The sequence below is a fragment of the Saccopteryx bilineata genome, chromosome 1 (genome assembly GCF_036850765.1).
Source record: "Saccopteryx bilineata isolate mSacBil1 chromosome 1, mSacBil1_pri_phased_curated, whole genome shotgun sequence".
In the NCBI taxonomy this organism is placed as follows: Eukaryota; Metazoa; Chordata; class Mammalia; order Chiroptera; family Emballonuridae; genus Saccopteryx; species Saccopteryx bilineata.
Window position 1 is genome coordinate 346,246,852 of NC_089490.1, and position 22,291 is coordinate 346,269,142.

At 40.5% G+C, this 22,291-nt stretch overlaps 1 protein-coding gene across 1 annotated transcript in view; it reads left to right on the forward strand.

Annotated features, from left to right (window-relative positions):
- XRRA1 (X-ray radiation resistance associated 1) overlaps positions 1-22,291 on the forward strand; it is a 102,816-nt gene that overhangs the window by 61,504 nt on the left and 19,021 nt on the right. The window contains exons 9-11 of the mRNA XM_066253718.1: positions 551-768; positions 4,252-4,292; positions 7,063-7,188. Coding sequence (XP_066109815.1) covers positions 551-768; positions 4,252-4,292; positions 7,063-7,188 — 385 coding nt within the window. The remainder of the gene's footprint in view (positions 1-550; positions 769-4,251; positions 4,293-7,062; positions 7,189-22,291) is intronic.

Below are 22,291 nucleotides of genomic sequence, written 5' to 3' on the forward strand. Positions count from 1 at the left end.
TGGCCATGGGTAAGTCATTTCTCCCCTCTGAGCTTTAGCACAGCCGTAAAAGTAGAGAATCAGCAGACATTTCTGATCACGTGACTGGATTAGAAGCAGCAAAGAGAAAAAAGGATAGGAGGAGATATTACCAGAGGCAGGATCCTAACCCTGAGAGAGGAGAGAGAAAAATAAAGAGGCAGTATCAGAAAGATAAGTTTAACTGCTTTTTTGGTTGAAGTAATGAAAATAATGGCACGTAAATGGTTAAGCTTTAGAGCCTTGGAAAATTTACTTTGGATTCAGCTACCATTTACTGACCACGACTTTGTGCCAGCACATTTACATTGTCTCATTTCATCTTCACAAGAACCTTGAAGAGTTAATAAATATTATCCCCATTTTAGAGAGAGGGATTTTGAGGCCCAGAGAGGGTAAGCCACTGGCTCAAGGTCACACAGGAGGAGTAAGTGTCCAAGACTGATTCCATGTTCTGTCCCTAAAGTTGCTTGGTAGTGTCCCTGAGGTTTAATTATTGCTGTGATTCTGATTTCACTTTCCTTAACTGAAGACTGAAGAAGTTAAGCCTGGACCAAAACAGGATTTTCCGGATCCCATACCTACAGCAGGTTCTGCTCCAAGACATGTCGGGAGATTGCTTTGAGGGCAGGGGCAGTCATCAGAAAGGTCCCCAGTCCATGCTGCAGCCCGAGTCAAGAATGTCTGAAGCCTCAGATGAGCAACCGGATTATACTGTACTGCCCTTGAGAAAGGATGATGACCGGACAGGTGAATGATGCCCTTGTTCCAGAGATGCTAGCCCCATGGTGGGATTAAGCTTCTTCGAGTTCATTCTGAAAGTCTGTGGCTCCCTGGGGAGCTGCTGCACTTAAGCTATTGGGCCTGAGGATGTAGAGGTCTCACATGAATTATTTCAGTGACTTCCTAACTATTTCTCAGCTAAGATGCTTTTTAAATCCAATTAAAAGTTGATTTGTTAACAAGAAACTCAGAGGTAAGGCTTTCCAGAGATGGTTAATTCTGGAGTCATTGATGTTCTCAAGGGTCTCAGGTTCTTTCCATCCTCTTTTCTGCCATCCTTGGCCAGCTTGCTTGTCCTGGTAGGCTGCTTCCCATTGAGGTCTCAAGATGGCCACCGCAGTGCCAAGGACCGCAGCCAGATGGCAACATTCAGAGGCAGAAAAGGAAAGAAGTGTCACCTTTATTACATATTCTGCTCCCCTGATCTAGTTCTCTATTTCTGTGCCATTACCACACGTATATATTTTTAAACATTTATTTATAGAAATATATAGAGTGAAATACAGAAATGGTATGTAGAATTTGAACTTTTACATATTTACACTTTTTAAACCACCACCCATATTACAATATAGGACATTTCTAGCATCCTAAGTGGAACCCTCCCAATCAGTACCTCCTCCAAGAATAACTCTCATTCTATCACCATACATAAGTTTTGCCTGATTCAAAATTCACATACAGTTGATTCTTGAACAACAAGGGGTTGTGGTTTAATGAACAGAACTGTATTAGTTCTGGAGGCTGGACATCTAAGATCAAGGTGTTGGCAGGTTTGGTTTCTTCTGAGGCCTCTCTCCTTGGTTTATAGATGACCGCATTCTTGCTTTGTCTTCACACGGTCATCCTTCTGTCTGTATTGTCTGTGTCCTAATCTCCTTTTTTTTTTATATAGGAAAACCATTCATATTGGATAAAGGCCTATCCTAATGCCCTCATTTAACCTTAATTATCTCTCTAAGGGCTCTATCTCCAAATATAATCACATTTCAAGATCCTGGGGTGAGGACTTCAACATATGATTTTGATGGGGATACAGTTGAGTCCATTATAATAAATTACACAATTTTACCATATGGTTTATGCCTTTGGGCTCTTATTTAAGAAGTAGCTCCTAGCCCTGGCCGGTTGGCTCAGTGGTAGAGTACCTGCCCAGCATGTGAATGTCCTGGGTTAGATTCCTAGTCAGGACACACAGGAGAAGCGACCATCTGCTTTTCTCCCCCCCTTCTCTTCTCTCTCTCTCCCTCTCTCTCTTCCCCTCCCACAGCCATGGCTCGATTGATTCGAGCACAGTTGGCCCAGGCCCAGGCACTGAGGATGGCTAGGTCCTGGCCTCCACCTCAGTTGCTAAAAATAGCTTGGTTGCAAGCATTGGCCTTAGATGGGGGTTGCTGGGTAGATCCCAGTCAGGGCACATGCAGGAGTCTCTCTATCTCCCCTCCTCTCACTTGAAAAAGAAGAAAAAATAAAGTAGAGTAGCTCCCTTTCTCATAATCACAAAGATAGTTTCCTTTTGTGTGTTGCTTTTCGTTTTGCTGTTTGAATTATTCTTTAAAAGAGAGTTTACATGTAGTAGATTTTTCTGAATTTTGAAAATATTGAAAAATCACCTTCATTTTGTTATCAGACTTAAATGCTAGTTTGGTTGAATAGAGAATTCTAGCTTTGAAATTATTTCCCCTTAAAACTTTGGTGATAGTACTCCCTTGCCCGCCAGACCTATTGTTGCCAATCTGATTCTAATCTCTCTGTGGAAACCTATGTTTGCTGACTGAAATTTAATATATCCCTTTTATCCTTGGAAAATTTTACTCAGATGCATCTGCACATACAACTCTTTTTGTTTATCCTCTGAGGTATTTTAAAGTTTCTTTCAATCAAAGACGTATGTGTGGTTTCCTTCATCTTGGAGAAATTTTCTTTATTTTCTCCTTTCCGTTCTCTTTGTCATCTTCCTGTGAAATCCATTATATGCTTAAAGCTCTGTATCTATCTTCTATTCCTCCTCTGTTATACTTTATATTTCTTTGCCTTTTGCATTGCATTTTGAGAGAGTCTCTCAGCTTTGCCTTTCCTTTTATGAATTAGTTCTTCAACTGGGCCTGTTCATTTATCCAGCACATTTTTTATGTCTTTTATTTGATTATCATATTTTAAATTCACAAAATTGTTAATAGAGTCTTTCCCTTGCGTTTTTTCCCTAGAGTTTTAGGAATGAAATAGCCTTTCGAATTCCTCAGAGGATACAATTATTCTGTTTAAATTCTTTTATTCTTTTGTTAAACTAAACTCTGTTTTTTTTCTTTTCAGATGCTAGTTTTTCTGTTTTTCTTATGCAATAACTTTTTCATAGTGTTAATTTTCCTCAAATATTAAGAGATTCTTAATTGTCCATCTTTTTGTTGAACAATCCCCAATGAGAACCTTCGGATGCAGGGTCTGGTATCTGGGCTGCTTCCTGAGACCGTGGGCACGGGCAGAACACACATTCAGGCAGAGCATGATGCAGCCCATCTCCCTAGGGGCGGGGCTCTCTGCCTCCCCAGACGGTCTCTCTTCAGCACCCACACTTGTGACCATGGCCCATCCTCCTGCTAATCCCTACTTTGTTCCTGGTACAAACCTTTCCTAAAATCCTTTCTAGTCCCTCATCACTGGAGAAGTTATTTATACCATGTGTCCCACCCATATTATTGTTAATGTCATTTCATGTAATGTTTTTCAGTATAATTTCATTAACATATGGAAGGGGTCTTCTTACCTGGAGTGAAGGTGAGTGGTGCCTGCACAGATTGTAGTCTCAGCCAACACTCTGATTTATTAGGTTGAACTCAGCCCTGTACTGGTTCATCTCATTCTGATGGTCCCAAGAATAAAATCACTCAGCAGCCTCTTCCTTACTACTGTGCTGCTCGTTATTCTTAGTCTTTCTCCTGCATTCACAGTCTTAACACATTCTATTTCTACTAATATAACAACTAGTATTTTCAAATCCTCTGACAACATCTTATATCCACATTTCTCTCTTCTAAGAAACGGTTTGCTTTCTGATCAATTCTGACTGCCTAGTGGTTCTTAGGCTAGAAAGAGCTTATATATTGCAAAGTCAAAAAGGCAGTTTGTGAGTATTCAGTAAGTATCTTACTTACTGAAATACAGTAAGTGAGGACGCAGGGTAGCATGAGATAAGACTGGAAAAGTAGGCAGAGGCCAGGTGAGGCAGGAACTCTGAGGACTTGCCAAGGGGTTTGGATTTTAAGTGCAAAGGGCTGTATACCTGACAGATGTCACAGCCAGCTCCTCTTCGCAGTCAGTACTGGAGCTGAGGGCCAGTGAGGACCCCTTCTCGGAGGGACCCTGCACACAGTGGGCGGCAGACCGAGACCCTGGCCTCTGGGGTCACTCCCTGCTCTCCCCCACCTTTGTTCTGTTTCTCTTTTGTTGCAGAGGTTGTGTTCACATCTTACCCTGGATTTTCAGCCTCAGAGGTAGGAACTGTTTGTTTTATGTCTGTGACTTGAATTAGAACATTAATTTTAATGAACAAAAATAAGCTAATGGAGCCATGAGAGACAGTTAGTTATACATACTGCATCGAGGAAGCCGATTCATTGAGCAAGTGTTTCCTGGGCACCTCTCGCATACCGGGCACTGTGCGGGCCTGTGGAGACGCAGGGCTGGACCACAGACAGGTGCCTGCCTCCCACGGCCGCAGGCCCGCTTTCAGGACAGCAGGGGCTGCTCCGTAGGTTGAGGTTGCTGCCTCAGTGATCAAGGAAGCATTGAAGTGAGGTTGCCCACAGGATGAATTTTATTAACTCCTAACTAGAGCCCCCTAAAGTGAGTGATCCTTGCCAAAAACACCATCATCCAGGGTCTGATCCTTGGTGCCACTGGCTTAGACACTTTATTTTTGTTAGTCCAGAATACTGGTTTTTCTCTCCAAGTAGTCACTACTAATGGAGCTTGGAACAGAATCCAGTTCATTTGAATTCAGTCATTAGCCCAGTATCTACTGTACTTTTCCATGTATAAGATGCACCCTTTTTAAAAAAAAACTTGGGGTCTAAAAACTGGGTGCATTGTATACAGTGGTTGTAGATTTTTTTACTTGCACTTCCCGCTTTTGTTTCACACTTGTTACCGGTATATTACAGTAGGTTATATTTTGCCACGTTCTACCCAGAAATGGCTCAGAAAAGATTTTTGTATGGTGCTGAATTCAAGTTAAAAGTGATCCAGTTTGCAAAAGTGAATGGAAATAGTGCTGGTGAACGTAAGTTTAGTCCTTCTCCAACTGAGAAATCGATCTGAGACTGGCTACAGGAAGAAGAAACACTACTGAAAACACCACAGCAGAAGAAGGCAATGAGAGGCAAGTCAGCAAAATGGCCTGATTTAGAGAGGGAATTGAAGATGTGGTTTGAAGAGCAAAGGGCAATTGGAATTCCTGTGTCCACAAAGATGGTTCAGCGTGAGGCCAGAAGAATTGCTGATGAAAAAGAAGTTACTGATTTCAAAGGAGGACACAACTGGTGCTTCAGGTTCATGAAATGGAATGGACTAAGCATGCGTACATATACCAGACTTGCCTAAAAGATGCCTGAAAACTATAAGCAGAAGGTCCTTGAATCTCATCGTTTTGTCATTCAATGTCGGAAGACACATCAGTTTGAACTGGAACAGATTGCAAATATGGATGAAGTCCCCCTTCAATTTGATGTCCCAAGTAACAGAACTGTTAAGAAGGGGGTGAACACTGTGAAGATAAGTAGACATGAAAAGAGCCATTATACAGTTGTTCTAGCTTATTGTGCCGACTGAACCAAGCTGCCTCCTATGTTGATTTTCAAACGCAAAACAATGCCAAAAGAAGACATTTCTCGAGGAGTGATTGTCCATCTTCATGACAAGGGTTGGATAGATCATGATGGGATAAAGATTTGGTTTGATAAAGTTTGGAGAAGGAGACTAGGTGGGCTTTTACATAAACCTGCCCTATTGGTGCTTGATCAGTTCAGGGCACACATAACAAAAGACACAAAGAAGATTGCTACAGTGCAAAAATCAAAACTTGCCATCATACCTGGAGGCTTGACATCCCACCTCCAACCACTTGATGTCACCATTAACAAACTCTTCAAAGCTGCCGTGAGAAATGAATGGAACCAATGGATGAAGTCTTCTGGGGACAATTTGACACCAGCAGGAAGATTGAAGAAACCAACTATAGGAGAAGTTTGTACCTGGGTGAAAAGATCCTGGGATAATATCAAGATTGAGATCATTGTCAAGTCATTTAGAAGTGTGGCATTTCAAATGCCATAGATGGAACTGAGGACGAGGCAATATATGAAGACAGTGATTTGTCATCAGACACAAATGAGGACAAGCTAATGGATGGGAGTTTTGACAGTGATGAGGAGTTGTTTGAATTTTATGATGAATAAAACTTGAGTTCGATAACTTTATGTAATACTTTTTTTTTTCAAATTTCAGGCCCCAAAATTAAGGTGCATCTCATACATGGGGAAATACGGCACTTTATAATTTTCTTTGATTCCATCTAGCTCAAGGAATCAGTGAGTGAACTAAGTTAGGTGTGATTAATCTAGCAATTTTAATTTTCTGTTTGATCAAACATGTTGATCCTGAGGCAAGCTGGGTTGTGCTGAGATGACCCTGCAAGTTACCTAGAGGCACATTGTGCTACATTCAGGCCCAGAGCCTGCCTGAAGTAATTCAGGACTTAGCTGTTGTTCCATCCCCGAAAGGAGTGAGCTAACCCTTCAGCCCAGGTGTTCAAGACTCAGGTCACTCTTCTCCATCTCCCCACTAGGAAGAGTCCCCTTAATAATGCAAGCAACTGTCCCTTTGTCCTCTGGAGAAATGTTTGCCCAGTTGTGTAGAGGGAGGGTCCAATTCAGGATAAGCTGCTATAGAGCAGAGTATGAGAAGTGGGGGCAAGCACTCTAATATCTACACCAATGCTATATTTTCCATTGGCCTCAAGGAACTTGAAACTGGAACTTTGGGTACTGGGGAATTAGCTCACATGTGACCTCAGAGAACTTGGAGCCAGAACCATGCACTCTTGGAGACATCTTCCTTTATGACCCAACATGTATCTTTTGACAAGCCTATCGTCAGCGCTCATTCTTTCCACCATATGCCATTGGAAGAGTCTCTTGGCCCTTGGCAGCTTTCAACTTCTTTATCATCAAGGCACTTTGACTTTGATATTTTTCTTCTTTTAAGACAAGCAAGATATATTCACTTCCTCCCATATTCAAGATTCTTCCTGTGAAGTCACTGAAGTCCAGGAACCAGACGCTGGCCCCACCCTTCCCAGAGCTGAGATACCTTAGCCTGGCCTACAACAAGGTGACTCCCTGCTTCCCTACCTATTTCCTCAGGGTCACAGAAAGGAGGGGATGCCAGCCAGCTGCTGTGGCCTGAAGTCCAGCCCTCTGATTCCCTGCATTACAGGTGTCAGGGCTCAGGAATTCTCAGGGTAGAGAAAGTAGAGGGAGTGTAGGCTAAGGCAGGAGTCAATCCCATTCAGCCATAGATATTTATTTAGCACTTACCATATATCAGGCTCTTTTAGGCCCTGGGTACACAGCTGTGTAAAGAAATATTGGGCCTCTGCAATTATGGGGCTTGTTACTTGTAGGGAAGACTAATACTGGACAAAGAACCACAATATAAGCATGTTTAGTGTTATGAAGCAATAAACAGTGCTATAAAGTATATGACGGGGTTGGGGGACATCTAACCTAATATTTGAGGTTGGGGAAGGTTCTGGAGAGAGTGATATTTAAGCTGAGATCTGCATCAAGGAATTTAGTGAGGTGAAGACTAAGGGTAGAGTGTAGAGAAATGTTCTAGCCCTAAGGGTACAGCAGATGTAAAGTCTATAGAACAGACTTAACATGTTTTTCCTTAACATATTTATGTCAACATACTTTGCCAATATCCATGTCCTGTTTAAATTCCTGTAAACCCCACTAGTTGAGCTCTACTCATATCTCCAATGCAGGCAACTTCGAAGGTACTCTCTGCTCACTTTCCTTCTAAGGCAAGCAGTTGGTCCAGCTAAACTCCCAAGTCTTTTCTTTTCTTTTCTTTTTTTTTTTGCCAGGCTTTTTAAATTTTATTTTATTTAGACAATTAAATTTAACCGAGTGACATTGATCAATAAGAGTACAGAGGTTTCAGTAAACATTTCTGTAGCATTTGAACTGTTGATTATGTTTCATACCCATCACCCAGTCAAATCATTTTCCGTCACCTTATATTTGTCCCTCTTTACACCCTTCCCCCACCCCCTCCTCCCAACCTCCTCCCCTACATCCCCTCCCCTGGTAACCACTTCACTTTTATCTATGTCCATGAGTCTCAGTTTTATATCCCCCCCATGTGTGAAATCATACAGTTCTTACCTTTTCTAATTTACTTCATTGACTCAGTATAATGTTCTCAAAGTCCATCCATGTTGTCGTAAATGACACTATGTCATCATTTCTTATGGCTGAGTAGTATTTCATTGTATATATGTACCACATCTTCTATATCCAGTCCTCTATTGAGGGACACTTTGGTTGTTTCCATATGTTGGCCACTGTGAATAATGCTGTGATGAACATGGGGGTTCATGTGTCTTTGCAAACCAGTGTTTTTGAGTTTTTGGGATCGATACCCAGAAGAGGGATTGCTGGGACATGTGCTAGTTCTAGTTTTAATTTTTTGAGGAACCATCATACTTTTCTTCCATAATGGTTTTACTAATTTGCATTCCCACCAGCAGTGAATGAGGGTTCCTTTTTCTCCACAGCCTCTCCAACACTTGTTATTGTCTTGTTGAGAATAGCTAATCTAACAGGTGTGAGGTGGTATCTCATTATAGTTTTGATTTGCATTTCTCAAAAAGTTAGTGAAGATGAGCATCTTTTCATATATCTGTTGACCATTTCTATGTCCTTTTGGAAAAGTATCTGTTCAGGTCCTCTCCCCATTTTTTAATTGGATTGTTTGCTTGTTTGTTGCTGAACTTTGTGAGTTCTTTATATATTTTGGATATTAACCTCTGATTGTAGCCGTTGTTTGCAAATATCATCTCCCTTTTAGTTGGCTGTCAGTTTGTTTTGTCGTCAGTTTCTTTTGTTGTGCAGAAGCTTTTTTGATATTTTTTTACTTTGATATCATTTATTTTTGCCCTTACTTCCCTTGCCTTTGGGTCAAATTCATAAATTGTTCTCTATGGCCAAGATCCATGAATTTGGTACTTGTGTTTTCTTCTATGTAATTTAGTGTTTCAGATCTTATATTTAGGTCTTTGATCCATTTTGAATTACTTTTTGTGCAGGGGAACAAACTGTAGTCAAGTTTCATTCTTTTACATGTGGCTTTCCAAGTTTCCCTGTACCATTTATTGAAGATGCTTTCTTTTCTCTGTTGTGTGTTTTTGGCTTTTTTGTCGAAGATGACTTGTCCATATATATAATTTTATTTCTAGGCTCTTGATTCTGTTTCATTGGTCTGTATGTTTGTTTCTGCCAATACCATGCTGTTTTGTTATCGTAGCTTTATAGCATAACTTGAGGTCAGGTAGTATGATACCTCCATTTTCATTCTTTTCCTCAGGATTGCTTTGGCTATTTGGGGTTTTTTTTTTGTTGTGGTGGTTGTTTTGTATTTTTCTGAAGTTGGAAACGGGGAGGCAGTCAGACAGACTCCCACAAGCACCCGACTGGAATCCACCCGGCATGCCCACCAGGGGGCGATGCTCTACCCATCTGGGGTGTTGCTCTGTTGCAACCAGAGCCATTCTAGCGCCTGAGGCAGAGGCCATGGAGCCATCCTCAGCATCTGGGCCAACTTTGCTCCAGTGGAGCCTCGGCTGTAGGAGGGGAAGAAAGAGACAGAGAGGAAGGAGAGGGAGAGGGGTGGAGAAGCAGATGGGTGCTTCTCCTGTGTGCCCTGGTCGGGTATCAAACTTGGGACTCCTGCATGCCAGGCCAATGCTCTACCACTGAGCCAACTGGCCAGGGCCTATTTGGGGTTTTTTTATGGTCCCATAAAAACTGGTAATTTTTTGTTCTATTTCTTTAAAACATGACATTGGAATTTTGGTGGGGGTTGCATTAAATTTGTATATTGCTTTGAGTTATATGGACATTTTAACTATGTTGATTCTCTCAATCCATGAACATGAAATATTTTTTTATTTTTCATTTCGTTGTGTCTTTTTCAATTTCTTTCAATAATGTTTTGTAGTTTTCAGTATATATGTCCTTCACATCTTTTAAGTTTATTCCTTGGTATTTTATTTATTTATTTATTTTGTTGCAGTTGTAAAAGAAATTGTTATTTTGAGTTCATTTTCCAAAGTTTCATTATTGGCATATAGAAAAGCAATAGAAGCCCTGGCCGGTTGGCTCAGTGGTAGAGCATCGGCCTGGCGTGCGGGGGACCCAGGTTCGATCCCCAGCCAGGGCACATAGGAGAAGCACCCATTTGCTTCTCCACCCCCCCTCCTTCCTCTCTGTCTCTCTCTTCCCCTCCCGCACCCAAGGCTCCATTGGAGCAAAGATGGCCCGAGCGCTGGGGATGGCTCCTTGGCCTCTGCCCCAGGCGCTAGAGTGGCTCTGGTCTCGGCAGAGCGACACCCCGGAGGGGCAGAGCATCGCCCCCTGGTGGGCAGAGCGTCACCCCTGGTGGGCGTGCCGGGTGGATCCCGGTCAGGCACATGCGGGAGTCTGTCTGACTGTCTCTCCCCGTTTCCAGCTTCAGAAAAATACAAAAAAAAAAAGAAAAGAAAGAAAATCAATAGACTTTTGTGTATTGATTTTGTATCCTGCGACTTTACTGTATTGGTTTATTGTTTCTAATGGTTTTTTGATGGAGTCTTTGGAGTTTTCTATATACAGGATCATGTCATCTGCAAAAAGTGATACCTTTACTTCCTCTTTCCTGATATGGATGTCTTTTATTTCTTTCTCTTGCCTGATCACTCTGGCTAAAACTTTCAGAACTATGTTGAATAAGAGTGGAGAGAGTGAGCAGCCTTATCTTGTTCCTGATTTTAAAATAAAAGCCTTCATTTTTTTCACCATTTAGTATGATAATAGCTGATGGTTTGTCATATATGGCATTTATTATATTGAGGTACTTTCCTTCTTTTCCAGTTTTATTGAGTTTTAAACATAAAGGGATATTGTATCTTGTTGAATGCCTTTTCTGCATCTATTGGTATCATTATATGATTTTTGTTCTTTGTTTTGTTAATGTGGTATATTATGTTAATTGATTTTCATATGTTGAACCATCCTTGTGCTCCTGGAATGAATCCCAGTTGATAGTGATATATTATTTTTTTAATGTGTCATTGTATTTGATTTGCTAGTATTTTGTTTAGGATTTTTGCATCTGTATTCATTAGAGATATTGGTCTGTAGTTTTTGTGTATGTGTGTGCTGTGCTTGCCAGGTTTTAGTATGAGGGTTATGTTGGCCTCATAAAATGTGTTAGGGAGTATTGCTTCTTCTATTTTTTGGAAGACTTTGAGAAGGATAGGTACCAAATCTTCTTTGCATGTTTGGTAGACTTCACTAGTGTAGCCATCTGGTCCTAGACTTTTGTTTTTTGGGAGGTTTTTAATTGTTTTTTTATTTCCTCCCTGCCCATAGGCCTATTTAGGTTTTCCACCTCTTTGTGACTTGGTCTAGGAAGATTGTATAGTTTTAGGAATTTATTCATTTCTTCTATGTTTTTGAATTTGGTAGCATATATTCTTTCATAATATTCTACTATCATCTTTTGTATATCTGATATCTGTGGTAATTTCTCCTCTTTCATTTCAGATTTTGTTTATATGAGTCCTTCCTCTTTCTTCCTTAATGAGTCTAGCCACTGGATTGTTGATTTTATTGATATTTTCAAAGAACCAGCTCTTTGTTTTATTAATTTTTTTCTATAGTTTTTTTGTTTTCTATTTTATTTAGTTCTGCTCTAATTTTTATTATTTCCTTTCTTCTGCTGATTTTGGGTTGCCTTTGTTCTTTTTTTTCTAGTTCCTTAAGATGTGATGTTAGGTTGTTTACTTGAGATCTCTCTTGTTTCTTGATATAAGCCTGCAATGATGTAAACTTCCCTCTTATTACTGCTTTTGCTGCATTCTAGAAATTTTGATATGTTGTTGTTGTGTTATCATTTTCTTTTTTTTTTTTTTTTTTTTTTTTTTCTTTTTCTTTCTGAAGCTGGAAACGGGGAGAGACAGTCAGACAGACTCCCGCATGCGCCCGACCGGGATCCACCCGGCACGCCCACCAGGGGCGACGCTCTGCCCACCGGGGGCGATGCTCTGCCCCTCTGGGGCGTCGCTCTGCCGCGACCAGAGCCACTCTAGCGCCTGGGGCAGAGGCCAAGAAGCCATCCCCAGCGCTCGGGCCATCTTTGCTCCAATGGAGCCTTGGGTGCGGGAGGGGAAGAGAGAGACAGAGAGGAAGGAGGGGGGGCGGGGGTGGAGAAGCAAATGGGCGCTTCTCCTATGTGCCCTGGCTGGGAATCGTACCCGGGTCCCCCGCACGCCAGGCCGACGCTCTACCGCTGAGCCAACCGGCCAGGGCTGTGTTATCATTTTCATTTGCTTGTGTATATCTTTTTTTTAATATATATATATATATATATATATATATATTTTTTTTTTTTTTTTTTTTTTACAGAGACAGAGAGAGTCAGAGAGAGGGATAGATAGGGACAGACAGATGGGAACAGAGAGAGATGAGAAGCATCAATCATCAGTTTTTCGTTGTGACACCTTGGTTGTTCATTGATTGCTTTCTCATTTGTACCTTGACCACGGGCCTTCAGCAGACCGAGTAACCCCTTGCTCGAGCCAGAAACCTTGGGTTTAAGCTAGTGAGCTTTTGCTCAAACCAGATGAGTCCGTGCTCAAGCTGGCGACCTCAGGGTCTCGAACCTGGGTCCTCCACATCCCAGTCCGACGCGCTATCCACTGTGCCACCGCCTGGTCAGGCTGTGTATATCTTTTGAGCTCTGCTTTTATTTCTTCTTTGACCCAGTCATCTTTAGAAGTATATTGTTTAATTTCCACATTTTTTGTGGGGTTTTTTACTTTCTTTTTACAGTTAAATTCTAATTTCAAAGCCTTATGGTCAGAAAATATGCTTAGTATAATTTCAGTCTTCCTGAATTTGTTGATGTTAGTTTTGTGGCCCAACATATTGTCTATCCTTGAGAATATCCCATGCACACTAGAGAAGAATGTATAATCTGATATTTTGGGATGAAATGTCCTGTAAGTGTCTATTATGTCCATTTTGTCCAATGTGTCATTTAAGGCTATTTATTTATTTTCTGTTTGGATGATCTATCTAAAGCCATCAATGGTATGTTGAAATCTCCAAGTATGATTGTGTTTTTGTCTGCTTCTATTTTTAGATCAGTTAGTAGATGTCTTATATACTTTGGTGCTCCCTGGTTTGGTGCATATATATTAAGAAATGTTATCTCTTCTTGATACAATGTCCCCTTTATTATCTTTATTATATGCGGCTTAAGTGTCAGTTTGTCGCCGATAGCTTATTGGTTGCTTGCATAACTGTACTAGCCAATGGGGTGAAGTTGCCATGGCTGAACGCAAATTGAGTGGGTCAGGGGGAAGGTGAACATTTGTTTGCATTGGCAATCATCTGCTTTTGAAACAATTTAAGGCTGAACGCAAATTGAGCGTGTCAGGGGGAAGGTGAACATTTGTTTGCATTGACAATCATCTGTTTTACATAAAAACTACATCTTAATGTAATTTCTTTTAAGAATGCCTCCTAGAAAATACAGCACTGAAGAGGAGAGAAAAGGAGCTAAAGCTGCACAAAAACGGCTTTCTCGACAAAAAGAAACCATTGAGCAGAGAAAGACAAGGCTTGCTTCAGTCGCAGAGCAAATGCGTCTTTCTCGGCAAAATGAGACTGATGAGCATAGAGAAACAAGGCTTGCCTCAGATGCAAGACAAAAAAGCCTGTCTCGACAAAATGAGTCCCTTGAACAAAGGCAGGAGAGAAATGCAAAAAAACGACAGAGTAATGCTGACTGAAATGCAAAAAGGATTAAAACATATTTAAATCACCTTTATTTATTGAGCTAGCGGTGGCTCTTAAGAAATGTACCACCAGTGGTTTCCTTCACTGCACTCTACTTTAAGTAATTAAGCAAGTAGAAGGGAGAAACCCCGTGGGGCACTAAGCAAAGGGATGTCCTCGCCGCCTGCCCTGGGTAATTCAGTTTGAATTAGCAGACACCTTTGCACAAATCATTTTAATTACAATTTATAATATCTAGAACAGCAGTCATTTCGTATGACCGCCGGGCTTTCTAGTTATGAAATATCCATCTTTGTCTCTGGTTATTTTTGTTGTTGTTGAACTCAGTGTTATCAGATATGAGTATGGTTACACCGGCTTTCCTTTGGATATTATTTGCTTGGAGAATCATTTTTCAACCTTTCACTTTGAGCCTACTTTTGTCCTTGAAGGTTCCATATAGTTGGGTTTTGCTTCTTGTCCAATCTGCTACTCTCTGCCTCTTTATTGGAGAGTTCAGTCCATTTACATTTAGGGTAATTATTGACACTTAAGGTTTCCTATAGACATTTTATGTTTTGTTTTCTGGTAGCTCGGTGTCTTGTTTGGTTCTTTTCTTTGTTTCGGTTCACAAGTGTTTTTAAAAGTTTTATAGTTTTAGCTCTGACATTTAGGTTTTTTATCTCTTTTGGGTTACACTTTAAAAGTAGTATGAAATAGGGGTTTCTCAACATCATTTATTGAAAAGACTATTCTTTCCCCATTGAATTATCTTCTCACCTTATACAAAGTATAGGACCATAAAAGTATGATGGGTTCCTCTTTTATTCCTTTTTAAAAAAATGTTTTTAGAGAGAGACAGACAGACAGACAGGAAGGGAGAAAGGTGATAAATATCAACTTGTAGACCCTTTGCTGAAGCCAACAGCCAGCAACCCCCCACTAAAGCTGGAGAGCCTAAGCTTAAACCAGATGAGCCCACAGTCATGCTGGCGACCTTGGGGTTTCAAACCTGGAACCTTAGTGTCCCAGGTCAATGCTCTATCCACTGTGCCATCACTAATCAGGCTATCTTTCATTCTTGAAATTGGCTATTTGTGTCTTTTCTCACATTTTATTGATCTACAATTGTTAGATATTATTTCTTTTTGTCTTTTTCCATTTTACTTATTTTTGCTCAAAATTTTATTTTTGTATTACTCACACTGAATTTAATTTGCTTCTCTTTTTCTAGTTTCCCAAGCAGTGTACTTTTAGGCCATTGATTTAAACCTTTCTACTTTTTAATATAAACATACAAAACAATTTCTAAGCACTGTTTAAGCTGCACCCTATAAATTGTGATTTATGTTTTTATTTTTATTCAATTAAAATATTAAAAATTTTTGTTATGATTTCTTCTTTGATCCATGGGTTGTTTAGAAGTGAGTTAATTTTCAAATAAATGGAGCTTTTTTACATGTCTTGTATTTGTTGATTTCTAATTTAATTCTGTTGTGGTCAGAAAACATGAGCTATAGGACTCTATTCTTCTGAAATCTGTTTAAGCTTGTTTTATGGTCTACTCTGTATTCTATCTTCATGAACATTCCATGTATATTTAGAAAAAAATGTGTATTCTGCAGTTTGGAGGGGCAATCTTCTATGAATATCTATTAAAGAGGTGGTAGTGTTGCTCAGATCTTTTCTGTACCATTGTTTTGTCTATTTGTTCTATCAGTTACTGAGAGCTGCATGTTAAAATCTGCAGTCATGGCTATGGGTTTGTTTTTTTCTCCCTTAAGCTTTGTCAGGTTTTTTGTTTTTGTTTTGTTTTTTTGTGAAAGAGGCAGTCAGAGAAAGGGACAAACAGACAGAAAGGAAGAGAGAGGAGAAGCATCAATTCTTTGTTGCAGCACCTTAGTTGTTCATTGATTGCTTTCTCATATGTGCCTTGATGGGGGTGCTCCAGCAGACTGAGTGACCCCTTGCTCGAGTTAGTGACCTTGGGCTCAAGCTGGCAAGCCTTGCTCAAACCAGATGAGCCCGCACTCAAACTGGCGACCTCGGGGTCTTGAACCTGGGTCCTCCACATCCCAGTCTGACTCTATCCACTGCGCCACCACCTGGTCAGGCAAGCTTTGTCAGTTTTGCTGCATATGTTCTGAAGCTCTACACTGAGGTACATAAACATTTAGAATTTTTATATCTATCTGATGTATTGATCCTTTCATTATTATGATTTTCACTCTTTGCCTCTGATAATACTCCTTGTCTTGATATCTGTTTTGTCTGGTTTTAATATACATACATGGCATACTCCTACTATTGTCGTGGTGTATCTTTTTTTCTCCTCATACTTCCAGCTGATTTATGGCTTGGTATTTAAAGAACTTCTCTTTGAGACAGCATATAGTTGGTTCTTGCTGGGGTGACAGCACATTCTCCTGTGTTCCTGCTCTGTCCTCAGCTTGCAGCCTTCCCTGGATTCCTACAGTGAAGGGTTTGTCTCCACACTCTTGTTCCTTCCCCATTAATAGACCATTTTTGTTTGTTGCTTAGTGCTGGCTAGTCTGATGGTAACAGGGCCAACAAGAGGGTCCAAGCCCAGTCTTAAGTAGACCCTTGGTTCCTGGGTCTCAAGAATGAGCCTTTCTCAGTGGTTCTACCCCTCCCCCATCAGTAGAAGACCTCTAATGTAGTAGGCCCCAGTTGGTTTCCTGCCCCTACACCAGGAGTAGTAGGTTTTAATATTTTCCCATCTCCCCCTACCCCACATACCCCCATGCAGGACCCTCAGCCTTGGGCCCAACAGAGTTTGCTGACCTTCCTCAGCAACTTTTAAGCCTTTTGTTTACTGGGAAGAAGGGTTGGCAAGAATTTTTGCCTTTCCTTCAGCGGGCAGCTGTTCAATTCCTCCAGGCCTACACCCTGAGGAAGGTGTCCTGTCCCCTTCCTGGGTCCAGTCTTTCACACACAAGTGGCTCTGAATTCCCCTTGTGTCTGCAGCCTGTTCTCTTCCTCTAGCCCACATTCGGCCTTTAGCAATTCATTAAAATCTTTAGCTGTTTTCTTCTTAAATGTGTATACAGCGCTCGCCATCTCTTCCTCCCACATTCTGCCACATGTGAGTCAGTGTCTGTGTCCATCTCTCCTTCGAGTTGCCCGTCTGTTAGATTTCAGGCCACTTGATTGGCCTGAGACCTTAGCTCTCTGTCGGACTCAAGACTTATGATATCAACTTATTTTTTTTCCTCGTGAGGAGAGGAGCAACACTCTTTCCATTTCTTCTGTATTCTCACTTGAGATTTTAAATGGTATTTTCTTTTATGGCACTTACCACCTAACACACATATCTTTTTGTCTGTGATCAGTTGTCTACTGCCAGAATGTATTTTTTTTTTAGATCTATAACTTTTTTTGCTTATAGCTATCTCCATCATTTAAAATAACAACTAATATAAAAGGTCAGTAAGTTTGTTAGATGAATGATCATATCAAGGAATACTCATAGCTACCTTTATTGAAATTGAAATTAACATTCTATATATATTAAAACTACAAATTTTAATGCCAATTCTACTTTCAAACAGAAACTTATGCTCAAAATATCCACTCAGATGTCTAGCAATTTTTTGTCAAAAATAACCACTTTCAACCTTTTCTTATTTAGTTTTTTATTTTTCATTATAGTTGGCATACAATATTATTTTAGTTTCAGCTGTACAACTCAGTGATTAGACATTATATAACTTAGTAAGTGTTCACCCTGATAAATCAAGTACCCATTCGATACCATACATAATTATTAAATTTTATTGACTATATTCCCTATGTTGTATTTCACACCCCCTAACTATTCTGTAACTACCTATTTGTACTTAATACCTTCACTGTTTTCACCCATCCTTCCAACCCCTCTTCTGTCTGGCAACCATCAAAATGGTCTCTTTAGTTTTTTCCCATATATTTTTTTTAATTTTATTTATTCATTTTAGAGAGGAGAGAGAGGGAGAGAGAGAGAGACAGGGGGGAGGAGCTGGAAGCATAAACTCCCATATGTGCCTTGACCAGGCAAGCCCCAGGGTTTCGAACCGGTGACTTCAGCATTTCCAGGCCGACGCTTTATCCACTGCGCCACCACAGGTCAGGCCCATATTCTTTTTTTTTTACTTTTATATTGAGTTTTTTGGGATGACATTGGTTAATAAAATTATACAGGCTTCAAGTATACAATTCTATAATACAACATCTATCCCAAAATATTCTCTTTATCTAGGAGACTATTTCTGTTATGCTTGTTCATTTTGTTTTTTAGATTCCACCTCTAAGTGAAACATCTGACATTTGTCTTTCTCTCTCTTAGGTCATTCAGCACAATACTCTCTAGGTCCATCCGTGTTGTTGTAAATGACAAGATTTCATTTTTTTTTAATGGCTGAGTCATATTCTACTGTATATTTGCGCTGCTTCTTTATCCATTTATTTACTGGTAGACATTTAGCTTGCTTCCATATCTTGGCTATTGTAAATAATGCTGCAATGAATATATGAATGTATATGTCTTTTTGATATAGTGTTTTGGGTTTCTTCTGATAAATACCCAGAAGTGGAGTTGCTGGGTTGTTCTTTGTCTCTTGTTATATAGCCTTTTGTCTGGTATAAGTAGTCCTACCTCAGCTTTTTTTTTGTTTCCATTTTCATGAAATTTTTTTTCCATCTCATTCAATCTGTGTGTGTCTTTTGATCTGAAGTGAGTCTCTTGTAGACAGCATATGTTGTAAGGGTTTTGTTTCATGATCTATTCAGCCTCCATGTGTCTTTTTTTTTTTTTTTTGGAGCATTTAACCCTTTGATTTAAAGTAATTGTTAATAGATATGTATTTATTATCATTTTATTATTCATATTTTTAATCTTTGTTCTCTTTATCTTTTAAAGAAGACCCTTTAATATTCAGTATTACATTTCTTATAATACTGGTTTGATGGTGATGAACTCCTTTAGCCATGCCTTGTCTGGAAAGCTCAACACCTGTTCTTTGACTCTAAATGATAGCTTTGCTAAGTAGAGTAATCTTGGTTGTAGGTCCTCACTTTTCATCACTTTGAGTATTTTGTGCCAATCCCTTCTGGCGTACAAAGTTTCTGTTGAGAAATCAACAAACAGTCTTATGGGAGCTCCCTTGTAGGTATGGTCTTTCTTTTGCTACTTTTAAGATTCTCTCTTTGCCTGACCAGGCGGTGGCACAGTGGATAGAGTGTCGGCCTGGGATGTGGAAGACCCAGGTTTGAGACCCCAATGTTGTCAGCTTGAGCGCGGGCTTATCTGGTTTGAGCAAAGCTCACCAGCTTGGACCCAAGGTTGCCAGCTCGAGCAAGGGGTTACTCAGTCTGCTGTAGCCCCACAGTCAAGGCACATATGAGAAAGCAATCAATGAACAACTAAGGTGTCACAACAAAAAACTAATGATTGATGCTTCTCATCTCTCTTCGATCCCGTCTGTCCCTATCTATCCCTCTCTCTGACTCTGTCTCTGTAAAAAAAAAGAAAGAAAAGATTCTCTCTTTGTCTCTAACCTTTGGCATTTTAATTATGATGATGTTTCTTGGTGTGGGCCTCTTTGGGTTCATCATGTTTGGGACTGTCTGTACTGTATGTCTATTTCCTTCACAGGTTAGGGAAGTTTTCCATCATTATTTTTCATGTAGGTTTCAATTCTCTGCTTTCTCTTTTCTCCTTCTGACACCCCCATGATGCAAATGTTGGTACACTTGAAGTTGTCCCAGAGGCTCCTTACACTATCCTTAATTTTTAGATTCTTTTTTTTTTTTCTTCTTGCTGTTAGGATTGGATGTTTTCTGCTTCCTGTCATCCAAATCTTGATTTGATCATCTGCTTCATCTACTCTACTATCAATTCCCTATAAAGTATTCTTCATTTTTGTCTAGTTTCTTTTTGTTTTCTCTGTGCTTTGGAATGTAGCTCTACCAACTGACCTATCCAGCCAGGACTTTTTAATGTTTTCTCTCTCCATTTTTTAGTTTCCTATCTCTTTGTTATAATTTTCACTAAGTTTGTCAAGCGTGTTTTGAACCCTGTATCTGGTAGATTGCTTGTCTCCATGTCTCCATTTTGTTAGGTTTTTTTTGTTTTGTTTTGTTTTTTTGAGTTCTGTTTTTTCATTTGGGACATGTTTCTCTGTCTTCTCTTTTAGAAAGCCTGTGTTTGTTTCTGTGTATTAGGTAGAGTTGGTAGCAGGTCTATGGCAGATATTGACTCCCAGGCCAATCAGCTGTGAGGACTGGCTGTGATCACTATGGTGGATCAGTTGTACAGTGGCCAACCTCATGAGGCAGGACTTACTTCAGCAGAGCTCTGTGCCTGCTGAGTTCACCCTTTGAGAGTGTTGCTTATGGAGGTGGGAGGGTGGTTTTTCAATGTGGTCTGAAGTTGCCCATTGGGTGCTCTGGCTCTGGGGCTTCCCAGGAGGTGCAGGCCAAGGTCAGCCTCCACCTATGCCCTGGCCAGGGCCACCAGCATAAACTATAAAGCAGTCTACAAATGGCATCATCTTGTGCTGAGTTTGGAGGTGTCCAGGAGGGGCCAAGCTGTGAACCAAGGCTGGATGCCACTAAGATGGGCCTGGGGCCACTTAGCAAGTGGTATGGCATACTGAAGTCAGATGCTGCTTGTTTGAGAGATTTTAGGAAAGTCTAAAGCATGAGCCAAGACAGGCTATTTGTATGGAAAAGACACTGGAAACAGCTTGGGGTGGGGGGCACAGGTTGGGTGGGACAGAGTTTCAGGGAATCACCAGGGCTAGTTGAACAGTGTTAACTAAGTTGACGGAGACTTAAATATGGCACCCACCTATTGGCTCTGTTGAGGGAAGGTCTTAGAAAAGAACCGTGGCCTCTGCCAGCACTTCTATCTGGGAGAAAGCTTCCCCTCCAGCTCTTGTTTTGAAGCTAGACAATTCCATTCCTTCCCATATGTCCCTGGTGCCCTTTGAGCTGCTTCCCCAGGACTGGGGCTCAGAATGAGCCCATCAGCAAGTGAGTCAGTGTGCAAGCCTTTTAAGAGGAATGCCTGGGATTCCAGCAGCCCTCTGTCTCATTCAGCCGTAATCTCCACTGCTGTTTACAGCCAGAAGTAATGGAGACCCCTCTTCCCAGCATTGGAATCCTGGCCTATGGGGCCTGGTGTGGAGCTAGGACCCCTCACTCCTCAGGGGGAACTTCCACAGCCAGAAATCCCTCCCGATTATTATCTGCTACACTTGGGTGTGGGATCAGCCCATTCCTCCCCTCTGCCCCTCCTACCAGTCTATGGCTTCTTTATATCTTTAGTTGAAGGACTGTAGGACTACTTTCTGTTCAGCTAGATTTCAGGCATTCTGAATGGTGGTTGTTCTGTAGTTCAGTTATAATGTTGATGTAGTTGTGGGAAGATTCGAGTACCACATTTACCTTCACTACCATCTTGACTGGAACCAACACTTTCACTCAATCTTAAACAATATTTAATTCTGATTAAGTTATATTCTCATCAACCCAATGAAATTGGGTAGAAATTTCAATTTGTCATTGGTACCTAAATTTATTTCTAGGGGCACTCAACTCACCTTGTAGGGGACAAGCTAGCCTGATGGCCAGATTCTGCTTACTACATCAGCCAGAATCCTAAGCCCATATCTCAGCTGGAACTTAATTTCACAGAAAATCTGACACATATGCCCTGTGTATCTTTCAGCTTTCTACCAGTTTTAATTGTAGCTTTCTTCACCATTCTAGCCGCCTGATTTGGATGGATGGAATTTTACATCCTGTTGAAATTAAAATTTCCATCCTCCATCCTGTTTGACTGTTTCTTGACCACTTGATTTGCATACAAGAGACTGCACCCTCTTTAACCACCATTTTATAGTATATATCAACACATATGAGGCTTCTTTGTAGATTCATCCTCCTTCCCTCCTTTTCTAGCTTCTAGATAAGAAGTGAGCAAACTTTTTCTGTAAAGGGTCAGATAGTAAATGTATTACTCTGTCACAGCAACTCAACTCTGTTCTTGTAGCACAAAAGGTAATACACAAATGAGTGAGCGTGGCAGTGTTCTAGTGCAACTTTGTTAAACAGACGGGGACCAGATTTGGCCCATGAGCTGTATCTGCCCATCCTGGTTTTTTATAGTCTTCAAGCTAAAAATGATTTTTACATTTTTTAAATGGTTGTAAAAAATCAAAAGAAGGATAACACTTCATGACATGAAAAGTATATGAAATTTAAATTTTAGAGTGCATAAATAAAGTTCTTTTGAAAAAGAGCCACGACAGTTATTTGTTTCTGAATTGTCTGTGGCTGCTTTTGTGCTACGACAGCAAAGTTGAAATATAGTAGTTACA